The sequence below is a fragment of the Scleropages formosus genome, chromosome 1 (assembly GCF_900964775.1).
Source record: "Scleropages formosus chromosome 1, fSclFor1.1, whole genome shotgun sequence".
Classification (NCBI taxonomy): domain Eukaryota; kingdom Metazoa; phylum Chordata; class Actinopteri; order Osteoglossiformes; family Osteoglossidae; genus Scleropages; species Scleropages formosus.
Genome location: NC_041806.1, coordinates 39,690,643 through 39,717,130, shown reverse-complemented (window position 1 = coordinate 39,717,130; position 26,488 = coordinate 39,690,643). Strand labels below are relative to the sequence as shown.

The 26,488-nt window shown below is 41.8% G+C and overlaps 1 protein-coding gene across 3 annotated transcripts in view; it reads right to left on the bottom strand.

The window, feature by feature from the left end:
* Positions 1–2,052: 2,052 nt before the first annotated feature.
* Positions 2,053–26,488, bottom strand: part of LOC108929380 (disks large-associated protein 2-like) — a 116,782-nt gene continuing 92,346 nt past the window's right edge. For all 3 annotated transcript variants that reach the window (XM_018743869.2, XM_018743870.2, XM_018743868.2), the window contains 7 exons: positions 19,330–19,401; positions 12,932–13,290; positions 11,820–11,905; positions 10,990–11,396; positions 10,696–10,787; positions 4,304–4,456; positions 2,053–3,909 (listed from right to left, as the gene is read on the bottom strand). In XM_018743869.2, the coding sequence (XP_018599385.2) occupies positions 3,694–3,909; positions 4,304–4,456; positions 10,696–10,787; positions 10,990–11,396; positions 11,820–11,905; positions 12,932–13,290; positions 19,330–19,401 (1,385 nt within the window). In that variant the 3' untranslated portion in view covers positions 2,053–3,693. The remainder of the gene's footprint in view (positions 3,910–4,303; positions 4,457–10,695; positions 10,788–10,989; positions 11,397–11,819; positions 11,906–12,931; positions 13,291–19,329; positions 19,402–26,488) is intronic.

The following is a 26,488-nucleotide window of genomic DNA, read 5'->3' as shown; positions in this document are numbered from 1 at the left end:
AATGACTTGTATTGCTTTTATTCCATAGGGGAGGCATTTACAGATGTTTGAGTGCTGAAGCGTATCTCTGGGTGACAGTATGTGTGCACATTGAGCTGAGGGGCAGACAGAGAAATACCAACATGACCAGATCAGATGAGTGGCACATTTCAAGCTTTCTAACTGCAGGGCATTACTCTCAATAACATGCCTGTTTCATTGACTGATCAACATGTCAAGGGCTTGGATTCACGAGGAAAATACCTGGTACTCCGACTCCTAAAACCGGTGACTTTGGCATCTTGAAAGTTCTCCAGACCCTACCCCCTAACAAGTGGTATCATTTAAAAGCACAGAATGTTGTCTATACTGTGCATTAGGACCTAACATTATAGTGTGTGGAGTTCGGGAGAAAAACTGAATAATGTGTCCCCTAGAGTGGACAGAAGTGAATGGCTGCATCTCAGGAGATTAATACGAAATTAAACCTGACAATGCACCCTTGTCATGCCTGATTTATCACACTCAATCAGCATGTCCAACACCATATATATAATATAAATATATGAACTTTAAATGAAAGACTTTGGAGCAGAATATAAAAATCTTTGAATTCTCATTTATTATTAAAATCGGGTGAAATGCCCAGTTAAAGCAAATGTCTAGAAATCGGTAATTTCATAAGTGTTTATGTAGTCCACATGTCCCCAGTGGCACATCAGTCTGCTCTGAAGGGACGTGGACAGGACCAAGGGTCTGTCTGACGAGCCGGACAGCCCCTCGCAAAAAGAGGGTCAGCGTTGGGCCAACCTCTGCAGTACATTAGAGGGGGGTGACCCTGCAGTTGCAAAGTGCTCGCAATGATCACTGCTCCTTTTCCATGTAAGAGCTTTCAAAGACACCACACCTTTTCCATAAATCCTGCAGGGGTGCAGATTTACCCATAATGCCCTGGTACTCGCCGCAAATGACAAGATTCCTTTGATCCCTGCCTTACACCTATTGTTAAAAAAAATAGTCTTTACTTTACAAAGATGATTATGTCTAAGCAAAGTCAATTCCTAACCATTTTAATTAGGGATGCACTGAGATACTAAATACTCCCAATATAAAGTCTTCATTTTACTTAGGCTCTTGTACACCTAAGATTTGTTCAAGGATACCAAGAGTAAAAAGCAGCACCATTTACAGTTCGCAACTGAACTGTGCAAAAGTGTTGTTTGCATTTTTATGCATTATGACCCAGACTGCAGTAACACTGGAAAAAAAAATTGTAGTTTTTTCATCTACATGTGGAATGTCAGTCTAACACCGCTGTTAATATTAAACACATCCGAACGTAAGTCACCCCAGCAGTCGGACGCAAGCTTTCGGGTCAGAGGTTAACAGAGGGGACGACAGCCAGCATGGATTGTCATCGCTGCTCGCTGTCAATGGATCTGCAGCCCAGCGCTGGGCCTCAGACCCTTCTGAGCGTAGCCTGGCCATCTACTCCATGCTCCTACTCTGTCCTCTCTCCTCAGTCTTCATCTCTCAACCCTCCCTGCAGAAGGCAGGCTCTCACAACTTGCCCTTGAGATGCTCAGATTCATCGAGACCGTGTATGTAACAACATACTTTAAATGCTAAATATCTGTCCGTGTATATACATCGCCTACTTTCCGCACATGTGTTGTAAACACCTATGATGTATTCAATGTAAGCATGATCTAATGTATTTAAATAATGATAATGGTCATATATTTTCCTGTTAATACAGATGCAAAAGTAACTGTTCCCTTCATATTGGGATTGCACTGTTTTGGGCAGAGAGGAAAAGGAGAGCTGTAAATGTGAAAATCGGAAGTCGTTCTCTTCCGGAGCGTCAGAAAAAATAGCGTTAACCGGTGAAAGCTAATTAACTTGTTTAAAAGAATCGGCACAGTCTTTGCTCTGCATCGTTCTCCATATCATGCCATAAACGTCTGGAGAAACAAAAATGATGGTGGGATTCATTTTGCGCGTTCTCTCTCGTTGCCTTATGAGCGACCGACCCTACAAGCCCCACAACCACTTGCTTCACACCACAGTCTCTCCATGTTCAACAGTAAACCACTAATGTTGTCCTGGTGCCGAAATGTCAAACAACATTAAACATTAAATACTGTTAAATACCTTCCGTCCTCCGGTGTTGTCTCCATAGTACAAAACAAAGCCTGTTGTAAAACACGACACCTGTGCAAACTTTGCTGTAAAGGAAAGCACAATGAATAGGGAATGTAGACGCTTTGTCTGCACGTAGTCAGTAGCTTCATGGTCAACCTTTGCACATCTAATTGGGCCGTACAGCCGCAGTCCTACAGCGGGGTAGGATCAGGACCGACGGTCCAACCCTGGTTTGACGTTTCAGGAGACTTCCACTTATGCTTCAGACAGCAAAAAAGCCGAACGTTTTGAACATATGCTGACATTCTGATATTCTGAACCGTTGCAGGGTCACGGGCCGATACGCCTCACAAGTAGCGATAATCTATGACCAACTATAAATCTTCAAATCTTACCTTGCAATTTAATTGCAACAATATCAGGTGATCTTTGTTACATTTCCCTTGGAAATACAAACAGCAGTGTAATTTCAGGTGCTTAAGTAATTCTTTGTATAGTAGAAATATAACATTTTTATCCAGAGCTGATGAATCTGTGACCCTTCACTCGATCAATCTCTTCTAAAAGTTACAATAACAAAATGTGTACACGTAAACCCAAATTGGCACAATATTTTCGGCACGTTTCTCACTTAGGCAAGGAGCCGAGGTTAACACACTTACTCCAGTGCCAAGGAAATGGCAAGATACTTGAGGGCAGACAAGAGATGTGAAAGAGGTTGGCACATCGGCACATGTGCCTTTTCCAGACCGCGGTTCTCAGCAAAGTGAGACCGGGGCCACTGCCAAGGAGGACACTTGCCAACGGCGGCCGAGCAGGGCCGGTCGAGGCGCCCAGAGGCGAGCGCAGCCCACGAGCGAGCCTCTGGCCTCCGACTGCACCGCGGCAGGCACCACTGAGGTATTTCTGGCATCGTCTAAGAGATCACTTCTAGTTGTGCAGGCTTTTCTTTTGAAGACGTGGAGGACAGTCTGTCGCGTCCCATGGAGGCTGAGAAACACTTTCTGGAGAGGAACTGACTTCAGTATCTGGCGGCGAGGGGTTGGGGTGGTCGTCAGATCCAAGCCACCACTCCTGGCTTCCACCAGGAGTTGCATTTCCCCCAGGGGCCCGAAGATGGTTGCTGCTGGTGAGATTCTTCAAAAAAGCTGCACTTTGTGATCAGATCTGACTGTGTTGAAAAATAAAAGACATGTCCCCCCCCCCGAACCATTCGCCATGGCAACGCTGAACCCCTGGGTGTTTTACAATTTAACATTCACTGCAGCGAGACACCAGCTAACTATCAAGCCTTTCGAATTAGCTAAAGAAAAATTCTTGCTTGTAGATACGGAGAGATGTGATGATCAAACTATATATAATAGTAATAATAATAATAATTTCCAGTTGGGGGTTGGGGGGGGGGGTGGGAGATGTGTGAGTACTCTTCACAGCGGTAACCAGTGCAAATGTGTGACTACACATGAGAGAAGGAGAACTGGCCCAGTGCGGAGGAGCGTCTGCTGCCGTACAGGTGAGGAGAGAGGGGGGAGGAGGTGCTCGCTCGCTGGCTGCGCCCCCCCCGGGACCTCAGAGCCGGGTCTGGGCCTCGGGGATGTAGATCTCGATGCTGTCAGCCCGCTCCGTTGCAGAGTTCTGTCGGAAGGAGGCGGCGCGCTTGGCGGCCATGAGCCGTCGCCTCGCCTCCTGCCGCTGGCGGTCCTGGAGGTCCAGCGACCGCTCCCGCATCACGCCGCCACGGCCCTTCGGAGGCTTCTTTGGTACGGGGGGCGGCCACTTCCTCTCCTTCATGGGATATGACAGGAAATGGAGGGTGGAAGGCGTTGGGGGTGGGACGGAAAGTGCCGACATTGTCCTTGGAATTCTCTACTTTTTCCCCACTTGTTTGGCTTTGAAACGACGATATTCCTTATGATATCCCTATTATACCCTTGTGGCGTTGACCAATAGCATATCTGCCAGCAGTCTGGTTACAGATGAGAAATCACAAAGAAACTGCAGCTGTTCTGCTTGGCGGAAAGGAAAACAGGCCAACACGGCACTGCCGCTAATTGAAAAGAGCTGGTTAAGGAGCGTTAATGAAGTTTAAGTGAAGCACTGAAATGTTTTTCTAGACTGACACACACACACTTTATTTCCTATTACACGGAGTCATGATGTGCGCTTCGCTCAGACAAACCTTCCTCTCCGGGCTTTCCACCGGCCTCCAGTCGTTACTCTTCATCTGCTGCAACTCGTCAAATTTAGCAGTGACATCATCGATGGACAGCTGCAGGAGGTCCCAGAACCCAGCCAGGTCCTGAGAAGTGGGTCTTGGCATGGCGCTGGGGTCCTATAAGGTAATAATTACCTCCGGTCACGACTTAACAGCAATGGGCCCTGCAGATCATTTTATGACGACTGACTTGCTGCAGTTGGGCTTTAAATAAATGTCCTAACGGAACACCCTAATATTTGATGCTCTTGATCTTTTCAAGCGCAAGCATTCCTTGTATAACAAACGCTTCTTATACGAGAATTCCAAGTTAATAGCAAACGTAATTTGCGTGCAGAAATTTGCGTAATGAACTCACGCTTAAGAGAAATGCCTTAGGAGAATAGAAGTTTCCACAGAAAATGCCAGCATTCGTGACGGCCGTGACATTGCATGCGTGGTACAAAGCAACAGTGCCCCCCCCTCAAAAGGGGGCGTGTCTTCAGCTGTGAATTTTAGTAAGTCGAATAGCCATGTGCTGCTCTCAAGCATCTCTCAGAAATTTTGTGACTACGTATTATCTGTAATACTAATGAACCCTAAAGCAAAAAAATGTTTGAAAGAAAGGGCCAAATGCTGGAAAGGCAAAGGAAAGGCTTATATAACAACTGAAGCGACAAAACGCATAAAATTCTCTTGAAAGGCAGCAAATGACTGTGTGATTTGATTTACTCTTCCTTTATGGCAAATGATATTTTATGAACAGCTCAGCAGAGATGGGTTACAAGCATTACGAGTGATTGCAGTAATTAGGAGGATTGCCTGGTCTGGAAATGTTCTGATATACAGAGAAAAATACACCAAACACACACACTACAGCTGATTACAGTCACCAGTTCACCTGAAACACATGTCTTTGGATTGTGAGAGGAAACCAGAACCTCCAGAGGAAACTGATGCAAACATGGGCAGAACATACAAATGCTGGACTATAAGAGCCAGATTCAAACACATTTTCAAACCTGCCGCCCTCTTTGCCGCTGTGCCACTTAATATTAGCAGAAGAAAACAACAAAATAAAAAGAAAATATAATAAGATAAGCGCTGAGAGAAAAATGAGGAGAAGAGATGAGTGGACAAATGTCATATGTATAAGCAATTATGAGCATGGTGTATCTTAAGGCTGTATTCAAAGGTGTCCAGAACTTCCTTATATTCTGGACTTGATTTAGAATTGTTTGAATTTGGATTTTTTGTTTAGAAGGGGGGGGAGCATGGTGACATGGTGGGTTTGGCCAGGTCCTGCTCTCTGGCGGGTCTGGGGTTCGAGTCCTGCTTGGGGTGCCTTGCAATGGACTGGCGTCCTGTCCTGGGTGTGTCCCCTCCCCCTTGTGCTCTGTGTTGCCGGGTTAGGCGCCGGTTCACATCGGGACAAGCAGTTTCAGACAGTGTGTGTGTGTTTAAAAGATAAGGAGGATGAACGCTGCATGTTTGGTGAAAAAATGGGTGAAACTTTAGTGCTTCAAGAATGCAGAATTTAGTTTTTTCCATTTAAAATGAAATGTGTGATGAAAAGTGAAATGAAAAGGGGGGCAGCTTCCTTGAATATTAGGGGGTGCATGCAATTCTGCTTAGAACAACTAGAGGGCTCTCTCTGGGAGACAATTGTGCCTCTTCAAAGTCTTGCTTCGAAGCAATTTAAGTAGGGAAGAAAACAAACAAACAAAAAAAAACCCTGAAATTTAAATTGTAACTTGACGTTAAATACACTATAATAAACTACTTAAAAACAGAGGTGGATGGTAAGAAGTAAGACACGCACACACTCGCTGAAACTGCTTGTTCCACGCAGGGGTCAAGGCCAGCTGGAGCCTAACCCAGCAGCACAGGGTGCAAGGCCGGAGGGGGAGGGAACACACGCAGGACGGGATGCCAGTCCATCACAAGGCACCCCAAGCGGGACTCAAACCCCAGACCCACCGGAGAGCAGGCCCCAGCCAAACCCACTGCACCACCGCAACCCCCATGAAAAAATGATATACACACACACACACACACACACACACACACACACACACATTTTCAGAACCGCTTGTCCCTTACAGGGTCACAGGGAACCGGAGCCTACCCGGCAACACAGGGCGTAAGGCCAAAGAGGGAGGGGACACACCCAGGACGGGACGCCAGTCCGTCGCAAGGCACCCCAAGTGGGACTCGAACCCTAGACCCACCGGACAGCAGGACCGCGGTCCAACCCACTGCGCCACCACACCCCCTGAAAAAATGATACTGAATTCCTTATTTGTTCTTAAGCAAATTCCAGAAAAAATTGTGCTTCTCTGAGTAATTTTTGGTATTGAAACTTGTTATTTTTACTCCAAGTACATTTGAAAAGAAAAACATTAATGTTGATATACTTCTATCACCCCATTCTAAGTGTTGAGTTTCATCCAGTCTTGACTGCTAACCTAGTTCATTCACGGACAAGAAAAAATGTTAAGATACATTGTTTTAAATATTGTGAGAGCTGAATTTTTATGAGCCATATTAATTAATGTTAATTAGTAGATCTTAATAGTTTTTAAATGAGTTATTTAGTGAATGGGGGTGCTGTGGAGTAGTGGGTTGGACCGGGTCCTGTTCTCCGGTGGGTGTGGGGTTCGAGTTCTGCTTGGGGTGCCTTGCTGAGGACTAGTGTCCCGTCCTGGGTGTGTCCCCTCCCTCTCTGGCTTTAGGCCCTGTGTTGCCGGGTAGGCTCCGGTTCCCTGCGACCCCGTCTGGGACAAGCGGTTCAGAAAGTATGTGTGTGTGTGTGTATTTATTTAGTGAATCAATACTATTTCATTATGTTTTTGATTCAGCTAACATGCTCCTTACAAGGTAATATTTTTCAAGGTTTGAAAAGAAAGAACCTATTTGCCATTTAGGGTAATTTAATATTGAATGTAATGTTTGAATACTGAGAACACACACACACATTTTCTGAGCCACTTGTCCCATACGGGGTCACGGGGAACCGGAGCCTACCCGGCAACACAGGGCGTAAGGCCGGAGGGGGAGGGGACACACCCAGGACGGGACGCCAGTCCGTCGCAAGGCACCCCAAGCGGGACTCGGACCCCAGGCCAACTAGAGAGCAGGACCCAGTCCAACCCACTGCACCACCGCACCCCCTATACTACTGAGAACACATTTTCCTAATTTTGTTGTAAAGCTGTCTTGTTTCTTTTGCTTTAGTCCTGTCCCTTTAATGGGAAATCATGACATCTTTTTGGGACTAAGAGTCTGGCTATGTGTTGGTTGTCCGTCGCAAAATGTATACCAGTTACACATCCACTCTGACATATAAACTCATTCCGTATATATCGGGTTGTCAGACAATGAAAAACTGCTACAACAACATATAGAAATATGTACTGACTTCATTCAAGTGATTTTTTTGTATGTATTTTTTTGTACATGTATTAATTTAGCTGTCTTTTTTTTTTCCTCAAAATTATTGACCCATTCTTTCAACTGAGTAATTCTTACTGAAGCAATTCAGGGTCAGTACCTTGCTCAAGGGTACTATAACAGGAGGTAGAAATTAAATCAGGACTTTTCCAGTGCAAGAAAACAGCTCAGCTTACTATTCTGCCTGCTGCCCTCAGACTGCCCCTGTCCCTGTTGCCCCAGTCTGCATAAGCATAACAGTATTTTTGTCGCTTATGTAGTAATTTTTCTTCTGCAGCAGGTATTTCTTTCTGTACAAGGTCATTGCTGTATGTATCAGATGTTCTGGAACAAACATACACTCCTGGTGTGTTAGTGGTGTCAATCTGACAATTTCTGGCTAAATCTAGCTTATTAACCTCTAAATTACTGTGGAAACCGCTAAATTAGGGGTTTGCTTGTTTTCTAATCAGGATGTCAATGTCAAAACTAACAAAGGAATATCAAATAGCTGTTAGGCACCAATCAGCTAGCTGCAAAAATCTAGCTGTATAGTGTACCTTGTATTGAAGCCAGTGCTTGCTACTATGTAATTCTGACATCTTAAATCATTATTGGAGGGAATTTAGTGTAGCATATCTAACATTGTTATTCACCTTGGATAAAAGTGTCAGCTAAATATGTCATAGTAGTAACTGATTGTTTCGTGAAAAGCATCTGCTGAAAAATACATGCAAACGTAAATGTAAACGAATCATTGCCTAGCTGTACAGCTATCGAATCAGATACACTGACTGAGTAAAGCAAGTTCATTTAGTAAGTTTGTGACTAACCCTGTAAAGTTTTACATTTTTCTGGGTTTTTGACTCTCTTAACTGACTGGCCTTATTTATTTGTTATTTATTTGGGCAGTGTTACATTTCTTTCGGGTTTTCTTGCTAGGGGTCAGTTGGTAGAGTAGGACTTAGGGCTAATGACTTGTAACCAAATTGTTGGTTCAAATCCCACTCCTTCCAGTTGTTAATTGCTTTGGATTATGTTGTCAGCTAAAGGGCAAATGAATAACATAACTGTTTGCTTGGGGCAGCAGATGGTGTAGTGGCTAGAACCTTTGTATTACAATAAAACAACACAACTTTGAGGCCCTGCTCCACCTGTAATGTCTTTAGAACGAGGTACTTGCTCCAGTAAGAGTTACTTAACTGTATAAATGGATACATAATTGCAAGTATCTTAGAGTACAAAACTGGTCAGTGTAAGTTACCTTAAACAAAGGTGCGAGGAAAACAATAGTTATTAAAACCTAGCAGACTGTGGTCTTTTACTTGTTTTGTATTTGATTTTTCTAATTATTAAGATCTAATTTTAATGGCATATTAGATTAAATTTGTTGAATATGTACACTACAGTAGTTTCCTAACATGCTTTATTACTTTTACTCCACTACATTTTTGGATGAGTACTTTCATTTTTACTTGAATAATTTTTAGAAGAATCAATTCTTTAACCGAAGTACTGCTTTTCACTACTCTGTCCACCTCTGCCTGCAAGTATCTACATACGCACACAAACAGCATAAGGTAACCCACACAATCTCACAAACACTAAGGGCAACTTAGCATCACCACTTCACCTGAAACACACATCTTTGAACTGTGGGAGAAAACCAGAGCACCCAGGGGAGAGCCACACAAACAGGGTGAGAACATGCAAACTCCAAACACACTGTGTTAAATCTGAACCTACAGCACAGCATCACTAATCTAAGCTGAGAGGACTTTCTCTGGCCCTATGTGGATCCATATTTGAACAGTGAAAGAACATTGTGTAGTCAATGATTAAAATCGCTGAAATGCAGTAGCTGAAATACTTGACAATCACACACAAGATCTCACATATTGGTGGAAGAAAAAGGTGACAGTCTGGGAATGTTAGAGTCTGGCAAGTTGTAGAAAGCTGAAGAATCTGAGATGAGATTTTCCAGGCGTGTGACACTATCAATCAACAGTCTCTCTCTAGGAAGAGGGAAGATTATCTTTTACCAAGGCAGTTTGATCAAGGCTTTGGACCAGGGTTGAAGGCCTTATTCCATGACTCCCTCAACTCCTCAGATTATTTTGATGTCTAGAATTTAGATGTGTGGTATTTAGTTTTTGTATTGTCACATTCATTGCACGAATAACATTTAATCACAGTTTTATGTGCTCATTGTACGTCTGACAAGCCTACATCTGGCTAGAGATCAGTAGCACAGCATGACTCATACACCTCGTCCATGTTGCACAGAAGGCAGGCAAAGTATCTCTAGGCTGGAAAACTTGGGTAGTGGTCCCAATATTTAGGTAATGGGACCGGAGAGTATCTTCCAGTTAAGAGGGATCACATTCTTCAGCCTTCAAGGTAAAGCTTACACTTACTGGAAAGAAGACTCTGCCAGACAGCTGAGCTTCAGAGTCAGGAGGAACAACTCGAATTTTGCCCCCAGGACAAGTAGAAGAAACTGATCGACTGAACTGGGACCTTAGTAATCACCCACGGAAATGGCAACCTCTGAAAAGCATCAATGAATGATGCTCCTTTAAAAGTACATTTAGCCAGACATACGATGACCACTCTTAACACCATAGCTTGGTCCACCATATCGGTGCACGCGTATGCACACACGCGCACACACACACACACACACACACACACACACACACCTAGGTGTTCGCACTATCACTCTTTATTCACAATGGTCATGACTGCAGAGACCCTGAGTGCTCTCTCCAGTTACCAGTACCAGCTGATAGATGAAAATATTTTGTATTTGATCACTTGAGTGGCTTATTTCTGTGAAATCCAAAAACATACAAGCAAACTCTGAATACTCGAAAATCTGAAAAGCTGAATGAGTGGCCAGGTCACTGTCAGGTCACAGGGGTCATTGTGAAATTCACACCTACCAGGTTCTGCTGACATAGCCAGTAAAACTGCTGGAATTTCTGGGACATGAGAAGCTGTGCGCTGCCCACGGCGCTCCGAATTTTCCCTAGGACTGAGAAAAAGTGAGGCAGAGGTCAAAGGAGTGTGTCTGGGAGACCAAAGCTGATGCACCATTTAGAAAAAAAAAAAAAAAATTTTTAGAAATAATAACATAAACTCAATAAATGCACAGATAAAACTGATGCTAAACAAATTACTTCATCATTTATTTTATTACAGTTTATTATTTATCATGTCAGTATATAAACACTCACTGTCCTCCGACAAGTCATTCTCCTCTGCCTCCCTCTCCATCTCCTTACACCAGCCCTCCATCCTCTTCGTTTCTGTGTGGAGCAGCTGCATGAACCAGCCTCCATCACGGCGCAGTGGTGACACACGGCCCGACTCGGGCCCCTCGTGCGTGGGCTCCGGCAGCCAAGGCTGTGGCTGTGGGCTAGGGGGCCCGCTGGGGGCCCTGTAGTCCTCGCGGTAGCTGAAGAGGCCCTGCGTGCGGACAGTGCGCACCGCGCCATACTGTGTGGGTGTGCTGGGTTCCGAGTGGCGCTGGAAGGAACCGCCGAACTGCAAGCCCTTGTCCTCCATGATCGGGAAACCCTCTAGTTCCATGTCGGCCTGAACCGCTGTTGTCACGCTGTTGGAGCGCTTGAAGCGACCGTGCCTGGACGCACATACACACACACACATACATGCGCATACATGTATTCATGCGCACACAGCATATACGCACGTGTGCGAACGAAAAGGCAGGCATACACATACAGAGAAATAGAAACCGGGAAACACACAAAGACAAGCATACATACAGGCACAAGACAGTCATATGTAAGTACACAAAACTATAAAACAGAGTACAGGAGCAAGTGCTGCATACTACAAAATTTATACAAATATTTTCAAGGTGTTAACAGCCTGACTCTGGCATGAAAATGACACAGACAATGAGAAGCTTCAATTTTACCATAACCTAATTAATACTACTGTACATATTGACAGTATAATTTCAAGGACAGCAAGTGGTAACATGAAGAACCTTGTGCAGAACTGACATTTACAACATTCCCTGCTCTGCTCCAGCTCATACCGTTTCTCATCCTCCACCTGGATGCCAACAGAATGATATTCCCGAAGCCCTTTCGTTTCAGATTCCGAGTCAGTCGCCGTCTCCACCTGGTCAAAACAGAACATCAAGGTCAAAGGCCCCACCCCTGACATCCAGGGAGTCGCTGGCCCCGGAACAAATCATTTCTTGGTCCTGATCTAAGGAATAAATTAAATCGGCATTTTTCCAGCAGCAATGTCACTGCTCAGCACATTCTACAAAGTCTCTCTATCAATCAGGTGTCTCTAGTTTAATGATATAACATTAAGTCATCAGAAAAAACAAAGTACCGCCCTTCAGAGACAGATGCACCCCTCCCAGAAGTTAATGAGACAGATCAGGCCCCGACTGGCTGGCAAACAGCCAGAGATGAGGAGGAAGGAAAGGATGGGATTGTGTGCAGATCAGTGGCACTCAGGTCTGCCTGGGAACCACTGATCTCCTTTAAATAGCTGCTGACCCTTGAAGAGCTGTTTCTACAAGCTGCTCTTGGTCTGGATCTGCAGCCTTCACACATTGCTATTGAACCAAGATGTGCAACAAAATATGTGAGACTGTCTGCATCATTGTCAGAAGAACGGTGCCTTTTAGAAGGGAAAACATGCCACAGTTTGTGAGAGTCATTTTAAACAGTTTCAGGAGCAAATATCTACTTGTCTTTGGGGCAGTAATTTGCAGTGGTTTCAAATCTATACACACACACACACACACACACAGATACATTTTCTGAACCGCTTGTCCCAGACGGGGTCGCAGGGAACCAGAGCCTACCCGGCAACTCAGGGCGTAAGGCTGGAGGGGGAGGGGACACACCCAGGACAGGACGCCAGTCTGTCACAAGGCACCCCAAGTGGGACTCGAACCTCAGACCCACCGGAGAGCAGGACCCGGTCCAACCCACCGCGCCCCCCGTAGTTTCATAACCACCATGATATTTATTATGGGATTTTAGTTATTTCTGATTAATAATGGATGTTGTTCTGGTTTTTGAAGAAAATGGATCTGGAACGGTTTAAATGCCTTCCTGTTATGTAATATTTCCATGTGCAAAATGTATTCTTGTGTGAAGGGTGGGGTGGGGGTTAGGGAACTACCTGTATTCCAATGGAAGATCTTGGGGTCTTCAGGTACTCCTCAGCCTTGGACACAAGCACAGCCTTGTCACATGTCTGCACCGAGCTGTGGCTGCCTGTCGATGCGTGCCGCCGGCCTGCAGCTGTTTCCATAGCAAGTGTCACCGCCTTGGTGCTGTCCAGGCTGTCGGTGGAATTGTAGAGGGCACGACCCAGGCTGTCCTGGGGCCACAGGCTTCCCCGAGGGTGCCGACCATCATGGTAGGCATCCTGCATGGATTCTGTGCTGCTCTGGGCCGTCACGGAGATAAGAGGTTTGGATGCAGTGCGAGGTGGAACCGGAGGGGGTGTTTTCTTGTAACTAGGGGTGTACGTTACCACTGGAAATGATCAAGAGGAAAGGGGAGGGTTAAGAACAAGGCTCTGGGCAAATATAACCCTGATGAGAAAACATAGTAGGTGAATCATGAGTGAATAAAACATATGGTGCCTTATTGAAATGGATGGAAAACCAAATGAAAGTGAGAGATACTGGGATTAGCAAACAATGCTTCAGTGTTCTTGAGCACTAAATGGCAAAGAGTACTAAACCTGTGTGAAAAGATATTCTATTGTTGCCATAGTGATGAAGGGCAATCCTTTTACAGGACAGAGCCCGTTGGGAAGTGGGGGATTATAGGAAGTTTAAATAAGAATGCCTTAAATGATCTTAATATATTGAACTGGATGTTACTCAAAGGGGTGTGCAGAATGATACATTAATGCTGGTATTCAACATAATCTACAGACGTTAGGATGTCAGAAGGAGTAAACTCTTCTACAAGAATGGCAGAATTCAAACAGTTTGTATAAGTAACTAATTAAAAAGCCAATCATTTACAGATTTATTGGATTTAACTATTGAACTTTAATAAATGAAAGGGGTTTTATAAAAGCTGAAGTTTGACCACACTCAGACTTGGTCAAAAATTCTTTTAAAACTCAGTCAAAACCAAATAATCAGCAGAAACTTCCACAATGAAATGTAGGCACAAATAGCTTCTTGACACACATTTGTGCACACGTGTTTTGTTATCGTCATTCTGTCGTGGTGCTTCTTTAGCCCTTGGGGGCTTCCAGGTGAAATTAAAAATAAAGATACCTGCACTTTGCTTGGTCTGAGCTGAACATTGTATTCTCTCCTTGGAAGCATTGTGCCAACAATCTGTTTCTACTATCACTGAAAAAAGTACCGTGCAGGCATTCATTTTTTTCAATTTATTAAGTGCCTTTTTTTGCACTTACAGTACGATTGTAAAACTTGAATTATGGTCTGAAAAGGAAAAAATACAGCAAGAAAGTACAAATAAAAAAGGACAGGTTAGTTAGGACGAGTGTCTAGTCGGTTTAATCTTTAAGGTTACGATGTGTAGCAAGTATATCTTTGACATAACTCACATACTGTACTGTATGATCCACAACAGGATAACGCACACAGAACAAGACAAAAGGTTCCAATGGCATGTAATGGTGTGCCACGAGTAGGGTAGGACCAAAATAAAAATCTATGCATTTTGTAGTAAATATACATTTACGATAAAATTAGGAAAATCTGTCCGCAGCGTTCCGAAGTTACAAAGAACATTAAATTACAATAAATGGCAAATATGTTCATAGCACTCATTAATTACAGCATTGTCATAAGTGAACATTTACTATATTTACTATTTATTTACTACAACACTAAGCTACTGTATGTGCAGCCATTTTTAGAAAAAGAAAATATATAATTAACAAAAATGAAATTAAGCTATATTTCCATTAGCAAATGAATCAACATATTGTGGAACTTCTTACATTTTGTTATCTACAAAACTGTTAACTTGTTGGTATTTCCCCACTCTAAAGCATATGGTTACATATAGTTACATGGAATATTTTCAAACATGCAGCAGGCCAGATGGAAAATATTCATGAAAATCCATATATCCATATGCAAAATTTTCAAGAGAGCTCTGCTAACAATGTGGGCTGACAGAACATTTTACAGGCTATTTTATTATGGAATATAATTGTCGGGAGTTTAGTGTAGTGTATCTAGTATTGTAAATAACTGTGGATAAAGGTATCACCTAAGATACTACTTATTAGTTACTGTACAGTGCTTTCGAGAAATGTGTCTGCTGAATGAACAAATGCGATTACTTGATATTTATGTTTTTATCAAACAGAACAAACCGTTTTATATATCTACACAACAAGGACATTTCATTCAATACCATACTTCAGAATATCACCATAGGCCATCTGTGCAAGTTGACCCAACAGTCTGAGAGTCCTAAATACAATATGATACTCTTCAAATACAGTTACAAGATACTGTATACATTTTATGAAAAAATATAGGTATCATTAGTCATATTAAGTATAATGTATGTATGTTTACATTTACTCGCTTAACAGACGCTTTTATCCAAAACGACCAACAACGAACACTATGTAGTGTTACTAGCCCACACACCTTATTCACCAAGGTGACTTACACTGCTAGATACACTACTTACACTGGGTCGCTCATCCATACATCAGGGGAACACACACACACTCTATCGCTCATGCGCTGCGGGGGAACCTGAACAGAATGTCTTTGGACTGTGGGAGGAAACCGGAGCATCCAGAGGAAACCCACGCAGACACGGGGAGAACATGCAAACTCCACACAGCCTAAGCGGGGATTGAACCCACGCTCTCTCACACCACCCAGGTGCTGTGAGACAGCAGCGCACTTATCATAAGGGTTGAAGGGACTGATGATCCTGAGTGGATCATCTTGTTATAATAAAACATAGAATCTCTAAGAACTACATGATTCTATATGCAGATCGTCCAATTTATTTTTTTTATACAAGTAGCAGACCTCATGAAATCTCCTTCATGACAACATCGATGTTTTATTCCTAGAACAATGCCAGCGCTAGGGGCTTAGTTCTGAAAATAAGCCGCCCTTTGTACAGCGTAAATTGAAAACAACCAAGGGGATCAGACAATGGCTTCTCGCACTGGTTTTATGTGAAATGAATGAGATATTGGAAATGATTATGGGTTAAAATCAAATCCTTTTGTTTTCTGTAAAGACACCTACTCTGAATTAAATCCCTCATCTCAATAATAGCAGAGCAGTTCTCATCTGATTTGTGAACCTTTGTGCAAAGATCTGATGTGCTCAGTGTATGTTGTGCATTGTTACAGATAAAGTGTTGCACACAAAGATATTCCTCAAGTATGAGAACACTGATATTATTACATTTGTGATTAACTTTCCATTATTTCTAGTAAAAACATGTCTCTTTGAGCCAAGTGCGAAGGAACCAAGAAATAGAAAGAAATTTAACCTGATGATTTGAAACGACATTTCACCTAGCCCTCCAAAACCTACATTTTAGTCTACCTTACATTTTCTGTTTTTTTTATATTTTATTTAATCAGAACCAGTCTTTTTCATCTGATACAATAGAAGCATAATGACCAGTTCTATATGTTGCTTTAGAGGAAGTCATCCGGGCATTATAAAAACAGAAGTATGCAGATGCAAAAATAAGTGAACCCCAAGTTGCATAAGCTAAACCAATCATGTAATTAGAATCAGATGTGTAAATCATAATAATTTGTTCATTTTAAAAGGTTATTTTAAGATTTAAGATTTAGATTTTACAAGCTGATTTTAATAGTTTATATAAAAATAATGACAATCCCTTTAGGGTTCATACTTTCAAACAGTACTGTGTCTGCACTTTCAGATATGCAGTAGGAAAGTAATCGGTTGTTATTATAGGAACCTCACATACATGCCATGTATATAAAGGTTTTTTTAGGTCAGTCAAAGAAGATTCATTTAGGGCTCATGTATTGATTTTTTTAATGTTCTTTTTTGCATGACATGTACCAGCCTTTTGGTTTACAAGCATCTGAGAACAGTGAAGCTGGTGATAGTTTATGAGGACGAATGCAATTATCATCCATCAGAGCAGCGGCAGGTTGCAAAACCACTCTTTCAAATTATAGGCCCCTCAACAGCAGAAACCAACCATAAAATACACTATACGAGTTGCATAATGTGGATAAGTCACCAGCATTAACTAAAACTTTATATAGACATATTGGCACAATTGGCACATCAGTGCAACTCTGGGGTACTCTGGAGTTCTTCAAGCTGCAAATAAAATATTTAACAAATACTGCTCTCCAAAGCCCAAGAGGGTCTTCACTCCAAAATGGATCAGTGACATTCCCACAAATTCAAGTGCTGGCTCACAGTTTTTGAAGATTCTGTGTTTTGAAAATTCATATTTCTTCACACACTTTGTTATAATAAAAGGGCAAACAAATACGATTGCGAGAATAAGTGTTTTGCACACAAACCTACCACGAGACAGCTGGGGCATATGAAATGACATTGTTTTAAATGCGACAGAAACCATTATCATCGCTATGCCAATATCGCAGTGAGACAGGAAAGCTGTGGTGCTAATTAAACTGAGTAACTCTGCAAATGCTGCTATAGCTATTAGACATAAAACAGCCTTGTGAGACGGACTGGATGAACAGCTCAACGATGTCAGAAATTTTTTTAAATCATTGTTTTCAGCATACATAATAAAACTTGAATGCTAAAGAAAAGATTTTTTAATGTTATTTTTAAAATTTCCTATATTTATTCCCTTATTAAAGGGGTGCGGTGGCGCAGTGGGTTGGACCACAGTCCTCCTCTCCGGTGGGTCTGGGGTTCGAGTCCCACTTGGGGTGCCTTGCGACGGACTGGCGTCCCGTCCTGGGTGTGTCCCCTCCCTCTCCGGCCTTACGCCCTGTGTTACCGGGTAGGCTCCGGTTCCCCGTGACCCCGTATGGGACGAGCGGTTCTGAAAATGTGTGTGTGTGTGTATTCCCTTATTAATTTATTCTTCTACTGTAATAATAAAACTTACTTTGACAAACCTTTTGAAATAATATCACAGGCTGGCCAACATGTTAGCAATATATTTTCACTGTTAGCTGTAATTTTTCTAATCTCTAGAATTCATTGGGACAGCTTCCTTAATTTACAGTTTGAATTTGTTGAAGGGGAGCAAACGATTATCCTTCAGATTTGACAGGGTGTTAAGTTTTATTAAAGGGCATTTCTAGTGGAATGCAAACTTTGAAGAAAGCAGGAACAGATGCGATGAAGAAGGAGAGGTAGAGAAAGAATAATAAAAATAAAGAATCTTGGAGAATAAGACAGAGAAGCGAAGGCATGGTACTAACGACCTGTGGTGATTGCAAATGGGGCCAGAGCATCTTATCTTTATAATAAACCTGTGCCTGGCCAGTCCCCATGCCAGAGTTATGGCAAACAATTTTGGCAGCTGGGCATTGGCTGAGTTCCCTGGCAGAGGATCAGCTCACAAAAACAAGTGCTTCTAGGACAGTTGAGTAGCCTCTAGGGAAAACCCACCCTCTGCCTGCAGCCAAAATGCAAGTGGCTATTCTTCTGGGATGCAACAGTTTCTCAATTTTTTATATTATCTTCTCATATCCTTTACACTTGTGTACTTTCACATTTTGCAGGAAGACATGGAGCAGTAAGACAAGAGGCATCACTATTTTTTTACAAAACATACTGTCTTAGCCATTAGCCAGGCCTGCTAGATAGAAAACATACATAGAGAAAATAATAGAGAAATATAGACAATTCGTTCCAGCTAAAACACCATCATACACACCACAAAAAGGGCCTTTTTCCTGCAATATTTTCATCCACCCCTGCTGAAAATCTCACAAGAGTATGTTCAGCTACCATTTCTACTAGCACCATCCAGTCGTAGCACTGATTTGAAGATCATTATAATTTTTTGACATTTACAATCTGTACAGATGGAATGAGCATCAGAATTTCTGCGTCAGAGCAGCTGTGTTGAAGACGAGACTTACTAAGCATACTGGCATCGGAAAACACGTCTGGCCAGTGCTGGTGGACTGGGTGCTATTATAGCACTCCCGGGGTGCCCTTTTCCCGTCTAAATAATGGCACAAAGCTTCTCTAGTTAACCCACTGGATAAAAACCATACATAATAAAAAAGAAAAAAAAAAAAGAAGAGAATAAGAAAAACGCTGCTGTTCTTTTGCATCAGCCATTTCCATTTAACTATGTGAAGAGGAAGAAAAACTGCCTCTTTCAGTGAAAATAAACACTCTCTTCTACAGCATCCATACCTTTCTATGAGGGCTCAGTAAACACGTTCTCTTGGAAAGGGACCACACTTCATCTCACACAGATGCTCAAACCCCACTATTTGAGAGTCCACTTCATGCCCCCATTAGCTCAAGAGACTTGTGCTCAGTATGACTCACGCACTGGGCCAACGACCGAGAAGGGGGAGAGCTGGGTGGTTTTTTTACTTACCTGGGGGCTGCTGCTGCTGCTGCTGCTGCGTTCGTTCGGCGGCACAGGAGGTAGGCAGGCGGAACTGGATGCCTGTGAAGAGCAGGCGACATCTGTTAGCAAGGCAGGTGGGATGGCTCTGATTCAAAGTCTCCAGATTGCCCGCTTTCACTCTAGTTTTAGACTGACTGTGGTTCACCCTCAATGAAAATGCCAAAAGAAAGTTCTAGATAACATTTACATATACTGACTCATCACAACAGTAGAGTATTGACACGTTTAAAAAAGGCAACAATGAAGCCAACTCTCTCCTTCATAGTGACCTCCAGCAGACTGGCAGCACTGACCTCTAACCTGCTTTTCAGCTAATGTGAAACATTCATGTAATGTCGCAGAACCTTTATGACAGCAGAAAATTGCCTGCAGGATTACTGCTGTCTACAGTATTTATGTGTCTGAGTCGCTACGGTCTGAGAGGTTGTGGATAACATACACTGCATGACTGCAGAATAAAAATGAACAGTTAAAACCGTTAATAAGCAGTTCGAAATGAACAGGCAGCTCCTTGGGTTACTTTTTAAATGGCAAAAACATAAGTCAAATACTTTTTGTAGTTTCTTGGAGCTCTAACACATTCCCTTTGAAATAAGTAAACGGCAACACTTTTGATTATTTTTTTATATATATATATATAAAGCCTTCAGTTTATTAGCCATTACACCAAAGACAAGGTGGGTAGTGTTTTCCTGTTTGTCGCCCCTTTTTTCTCTTGTAAATGAACATTTTTGTATATTTTTAAAAATACATCTAAATGCAGCCTACACGTATAAACTATCAACAGAGGTGTAATCTAAAGTGTTACCAAGTAAATTAAAAATAAATCTACGCAATAAATTAATAGATGACAGTTTGATAGATGGAAAAAAAAGAAAAAAAAAAAAAAAAAGCTTCCGTAAGTGAATAAATGATTTACTTAAAGACTGCATGAATAAACAGGCAAAAACATATTGATACGAAAAAGAAGGAAAGAAAATGGAATGCAAACAACAGATATGTAAATCAGGATAAGGACACAGCAGGGGGAGCAAAGGCATATATGACTCAATTGGTTTATCATATCACACTGGCATATTATGGCACTGAACAAGAGCTTTCCAATGGGGCATTACAGTACTTCACATGTACTCCGACATTAACAAAAACATGCCATGCTGCACAGAGCAGCTGAAAGAAGAGCAAACTGGACGCTGACAGATGAGTGATGCGAACACTTGAGTCAGCTGAGAGGACACAGGGAACTTGTTTGACTTACTGTAGTGGACAGTGTGGCATTCAGAGATAGTACGAGACTACGGGTCAACTCGTCTCCCTACCGTTCCTAATTGAGCGGGAACGGATAAAGGGGTGAGAAGTAAAACAAATGGGGCCTGTTGACAGGAGAAAGGCACGTTTACGAAAACGACTGGCTGGAGTCTTTGCTTGGACTTCTGTAGGGGAACAAACAATTGTAAAGAAAAGGAATGCTGCTGCCCTTGAGGAGGGGTGGAGAAAGCAAAGAGACTCCAGAGCACTCCTGCTCCAGGCCTACATCTGGTTGAACCAACACAAACGCTCTCTTTCTCTCTGCATCACCCTCTAGCTCCACCTTACGTTGTCCATGGCTTGAGAAGTCACACTGCTGTCATGGCAAACCATTCTGAGTGACAGCTCTGCAGCTTTGACCTCCCTCGCAGCAAGGCAGGGCCAGAGGCCTTTGTCGTGATGCCAAATACTCCCCCACCCCGTCCAAGGCTGAATGTGCTCTTTTCACATGTGGTAGAATGGAAGTAACTTTGCTGGTGTAAGTGACAGGCCATGTACACTTGTACCTCATTTTATGAACACAGCTGGGACCAGAAATGTGTTTGGAAGTCAAATTGTTCATAAGTCCAACAATCACAATACATACATTTATCAAAGCTTTATCATGGCTTATTTTCTGCTGAAAACATCAAATAAAACTTTAATGGATGAAAAATTCACTATAAAACTTAGGGTTTATTCTATTTTCATCAATAGCTCACCCAGTAAAGGGTCTTAGTCTTGCTCTGTACTAAAAACATTTGGCATAACGCAAAGTATATGTCATCAGAAATTCATAACTCGAATGTTCATAACACGAGATGCAAGTTTATATTGCAAAATAACATGTGCAATGTCAAAGGAAAACAACAGCTCACTTTCAAAAGGCATCTGGAAAATCCCTTTTGCGTGTTGACCTTCTAAACATTCAAATAACTTCACAGAGATTTCTCCTCTCTACAAAATTGATTATAAAATAAAAATATTTACACAGCTTCATGCTCAATGTTATTACGTCAACAAAGGGGATTAGGGCTTGAACCCACAACCTTCAGACTACAAGTCCATGTGCTTTAACATTACATCACCTTCGATTTTAATTACTTTGCTTAATATTATTTACATGCAGCACGGACATTTTCCAGCTATTTAAAACAAATTAAACAAAAAACAGCTTTCACCATTTTAGGTCATAAACTACTCATACAACAGAACACTAGTTAACAGCCTTTTACAAAGACTTGATTCTTTTAAATACCATATAGGGTCTCTGTATTTTTTCAGGTGCCTACAATAGGCATACGGAGGGGCGAGGGGGCGCAGCAGGTTTGGTCGGGTCCTGCCCTCTGGCAGGTCTGGGGTTCGAGTCCTGCTTGGGGTGCCTTGTGGGGGACTGGCATCCTCTCCTGGGTGTGTCCCATCCCCCTCCAGCCTTGTGCCCTGTGTTGCTGGGTTAGGCATCGGTTTGCCGTGACCCTGCTTGGGACAATCGGCTTCAGACTGTGTGTGTGTATTAGGCATATGTTTATATTTACATGTTTGGCTTCAGACATACAGTTAGCCTTTTTTATATAAATTCTGGTAAGTTTTTGAGAAGTATCTACAGAGGACACCTGAACCACCTGCTGTTATCAAACTCCAGAACCCGGGGCTAATTACAGCTCCCCATTGTGGGTCTTAAAATAGATGTTTCATATTTCAATCTATGACCAGCAGACAAATCCTTGAAAACAAAACACTGATTCAGAACTGGATCCAAACTGGTAGTTATTCAGCAAATGTTGCTTTTATTGTTTTTACTAGTCTTCTGTCACAGAACCTGCAAAAGGATATATTTCTTCATGTATGATTAATTTTAATTAACGTTGCCCGTGTTTAACACTGGTCTTTATAATTATTTCAAATGTGTAACTGATAACACAAACAGCATGTCATAGGCCCTGCTTGCACTGCACATTTTTTCAGAAATATAGCTATTAACAATGTATATTTATGTGAGCTGTTGAGCTTTCATATTTCAGTTACTGCAACTTGTTTTCTCTAAAAGAAATGGCCACATGATCAGAAGTCATAACCCAAAAACGCTAGGCAGATCATGCAATATGACCACAACATTTCTGTGTCTAACTGCAGTATTAGGTGCTTCCCTAATGAAGAATTATGTGACACATGACAATGAGAGCAGTACATCACAATGACCATTTTCCTTAGATATGAAAAAAACCTGAACGTTTTCGAATATTCAGTCTCATTCTTGTGACATTCCTGATATATATATACAGATATATACAGTACTGTTAAAAAGTCTTAGGCATTTCCATATCTCAGAAAAATATTTGTTTTACAAGGTTATTTAATGACTTCTGCATTAGTGTCAAATGGGAAAGAGCATATTTTAGATTTCCAGGCATTACTTTTGCAAAAAGTTACAGTATTACTGTAAGGGTTTTGTATGTTGTTAAAGAAGGCACAGACACACATTGTCTGAAACCACTTGTCCCAAGTGGGGTCGTGGCAAACCAGAGCCTAACCCGGCAACACAGGGCACAAGGCTGAAGGAGGAGGGAACACACCCAGGATGGGACACCAGTCCATCACAAGGCACCCCAAGGAGGACTCGACCCCCAGGCCGACCGGAAAGCAGGACCCGGCCAAGCCCAACACGCCCCTGCTCGGGACAACCGGTTGGTTGTTGACAATGGATGGTTACTAAATTTTGTAGGAAGTTTATTAAGTAAGAACATTATTTTTGGAAGCATTCTCACTTTACAGCTTTTTTCCCCCAACCAAGTGCCTAAAACTTTTGAACAGTACTGTATCTATATATATATTTTTGATAAACACTGCACAGGACACACACACACACACACACTTGCAGAACCGCTTGTCCCATACGGGGTCACGGAGCCTACCCGGTAACACAGGGCGTAAGGCCGGAGGGGGAGGGGACACACCCAGGACGGGACGCCAGTCCGTCGCAAGGCACCCCAAGCGGGACTCGAACCCCAGACCCACCGGAGAGCAGGACTGCTATCCAACCCACTGCGTCACCGCACCCCCTAAATTTGTTGAGGACTGCAGCTGCAGGACAACCTTTTTTCTTATGCTCTAATAATGGTACTTATAACTGCTTTGTTCGCAGAAAAATGACCATGCATAATGGATTCATACTTGTATAATAGAAACTCTTCTAGTTTCAACACTGTCCTTGGTAAACTGTAGGACAAAATCTTTAAGAGTTACAGTTAAAAAAGAATGGTTTACGAACATAGTAAGTTGGTGTCTGTGGATAGGTTGGCTCAGATTTAGAATGAAAGTAATTAAAGATATTGATATACTTACTTTTATTTCCCTTTTCACTGCACTGCAGCAGAAATCAATGACAGTCTGTCCTTGGTTAATGCACAGTTAAATGCAGATTCACTTCTGTTCAGATGTTTATTCAATGCCTGTTGCCCATTTTTGTTTTGAAATATTTGTTCATATGGTTCAGTTCTTAAGAAATAAAAAGTTATAAAATGGATGTGATGACAATGGACTGCATTGCATTGTATTTCTCAGTTTGAACAGACGAAATGTGATGGATTTCATGCATTTTATTGATGTTATTGATTTTACTGAAGGAACAGGCAACATAAGCCCATTTACCTGTGCATTACCATCTGTTTACTTGTCACACTGTAAGTAACACTTCTGGTGCAGTGACGTGCACAAAGCATTTTTTCCATGTTCCATTTCCACGGTAACTTTGTTTTGAAATGTTTCTAACAGAAGCATTCCAGATGATATTAACATTTACTGAACAAACCAATTGGCTTGAAACTTGGAAGTTTCTGCCAGTCTCTGGAAATCACAATGCAAAAATGCAAGTGTAGATAACATCAAATCACTCTGCGGAGGAAAACAAAAGAACCATCTCACATAATAAATTTATAATCAGGAATTTTCTCAAAGTGATGGGTGAATTTAAAGCTATGTCCCTTTCATTGTCTACTGGTACAATGACTATGTACAATCTGAAATCAAATTTGAATATAAAAACAGCTTTTAAAAATAATTCTGGATTTATTAAGGACAATGGATTTTAAATTAAAATGCATAAACAAATGGTATTAAGGAAAAAATGTGATGCTACTTTAAGAGATTTTGGAAGCGGTTTGAGAAAATATTTCCTTCTCAGGAAAAAAATTCTGCAGAAAATGATGATCAGTGGATGGGATGAAATTTTGATAAATTTAAGGAATTACAGTGCTGAAGGGAAGCAGTTCTTGGTAATGTATGTCTTCTTCTACCACTTCTTGAGTGTCTGAGTCAAAGTGCAATCTCATGCCTCTCTAACAGCCTCATGCAGCACTCTATGAGCTCATTCAGCTTCTGCACGTTCATATTTGACAAGCCCTATTGTCAGCAACCAAAATGTAAGCGCAGTGACAAATGTGTGCCCAGAGGAAAACTCCAGCCTACTGACCATCTCATAACTGGACATATTAAGTACATAAATGGAGTCAGACAGAAAAAATTGACTCGAGTATTGTTTTGATGTCTCTTCCATTGCATGGATGATAATGAAATGTAAAATCATAGGTATGAAAAAGTGATTGCCCCTAACTTTTACCAATTTGAATAAGAGGGCAATTACAGTTGTTTTAATAAAGTCAAGCCTGATTTTGGCCTGCCCTGTTTAACATAGTATACAATTACTTGAGAGTCAAAATGTTTGCAAACAAAGATTAACAGAGGCACATCTTGCCATGCCCAAAGGAAATTTCTAAAGACCTACAGAGAAAAGTTGCTAAGGCCTTTCACTCCTGACAGGGTCAGAACCATGCTCATCAAACGGAGAAAGTTTGTAACTGTGGTCAATCTACCTGAAATCGACCGTCCTGCTAAAATCTCGTCCATAACCAAGATGTAAAATCATTAATGACCTTAAAAAGGACTCCAGAACACTATCCAAGGAACTGAAGTGTCTCTTGCCTCAGCTGAAGTTTGTATTGATTTCCCAATTAGACGGACACTGAGTAAAAATATGGTAGAAGGGAGAGTGGCAATGCAGAAACTACTGCTCACTGAAAAGAACACACGTATACAGTTTGCCAAGAAGCACCTTGGTGTCTCTCAAGACTTCAGGAAAAATGTTCTGCAGACTGATGATTTAAAAGTATATGTGTCTGGACAACATTGGTACTGTTATTTCTCATAAAAAAGGCATTTGAGAGTAAGAACCTTCTACCAACAGTAAAGCATGGTGGTGGAAGTGGGATGTTCTGGGGATGTTTTTGGACTTGGGTGTCTTGCTGCCACTGAAGAAACCATAAATTTGTATTTATATCAGAAAATTCAAAAGAAGAATGTCAGCGCATCAGACCATGAATTGAAGCTAAAGCACAGCTCCCAAAATATAAACAACTGAACATCAGAATGGCTGCAGAAATAAAGTTATGGAATGGCCAAAGAAAAATCCGAACATGAATGAGACTGAGAGACTGTGGTAATATGAAAAGAACTTTTCATGTTCGAAAAATCTGCAAATGTTCAAGTTTACTCATTTAGCTGATGTTTTTCTCCAAAGCAACTTACAGTTTTAAGTTACTTCTTATTTACCGATTCATACAACTGGGCACTTTTTTTTTAGCAATTTTAGGGTAAGTAGCTTGCTCAACAGTATTACAGCTGGAGATGGAATTTCAACCTGTGACCTTTGGGTCAAAAGGCAGCAGATCTAACCACTACAGTACCAGTGAGTAGTTAGATTTCTGAGCTAAAGCAGATCTGCATGGATGAATGAGTCAAAGGTCTTAACAATGTAAGACTGATCAACAGATACAGGAAGTGTTTT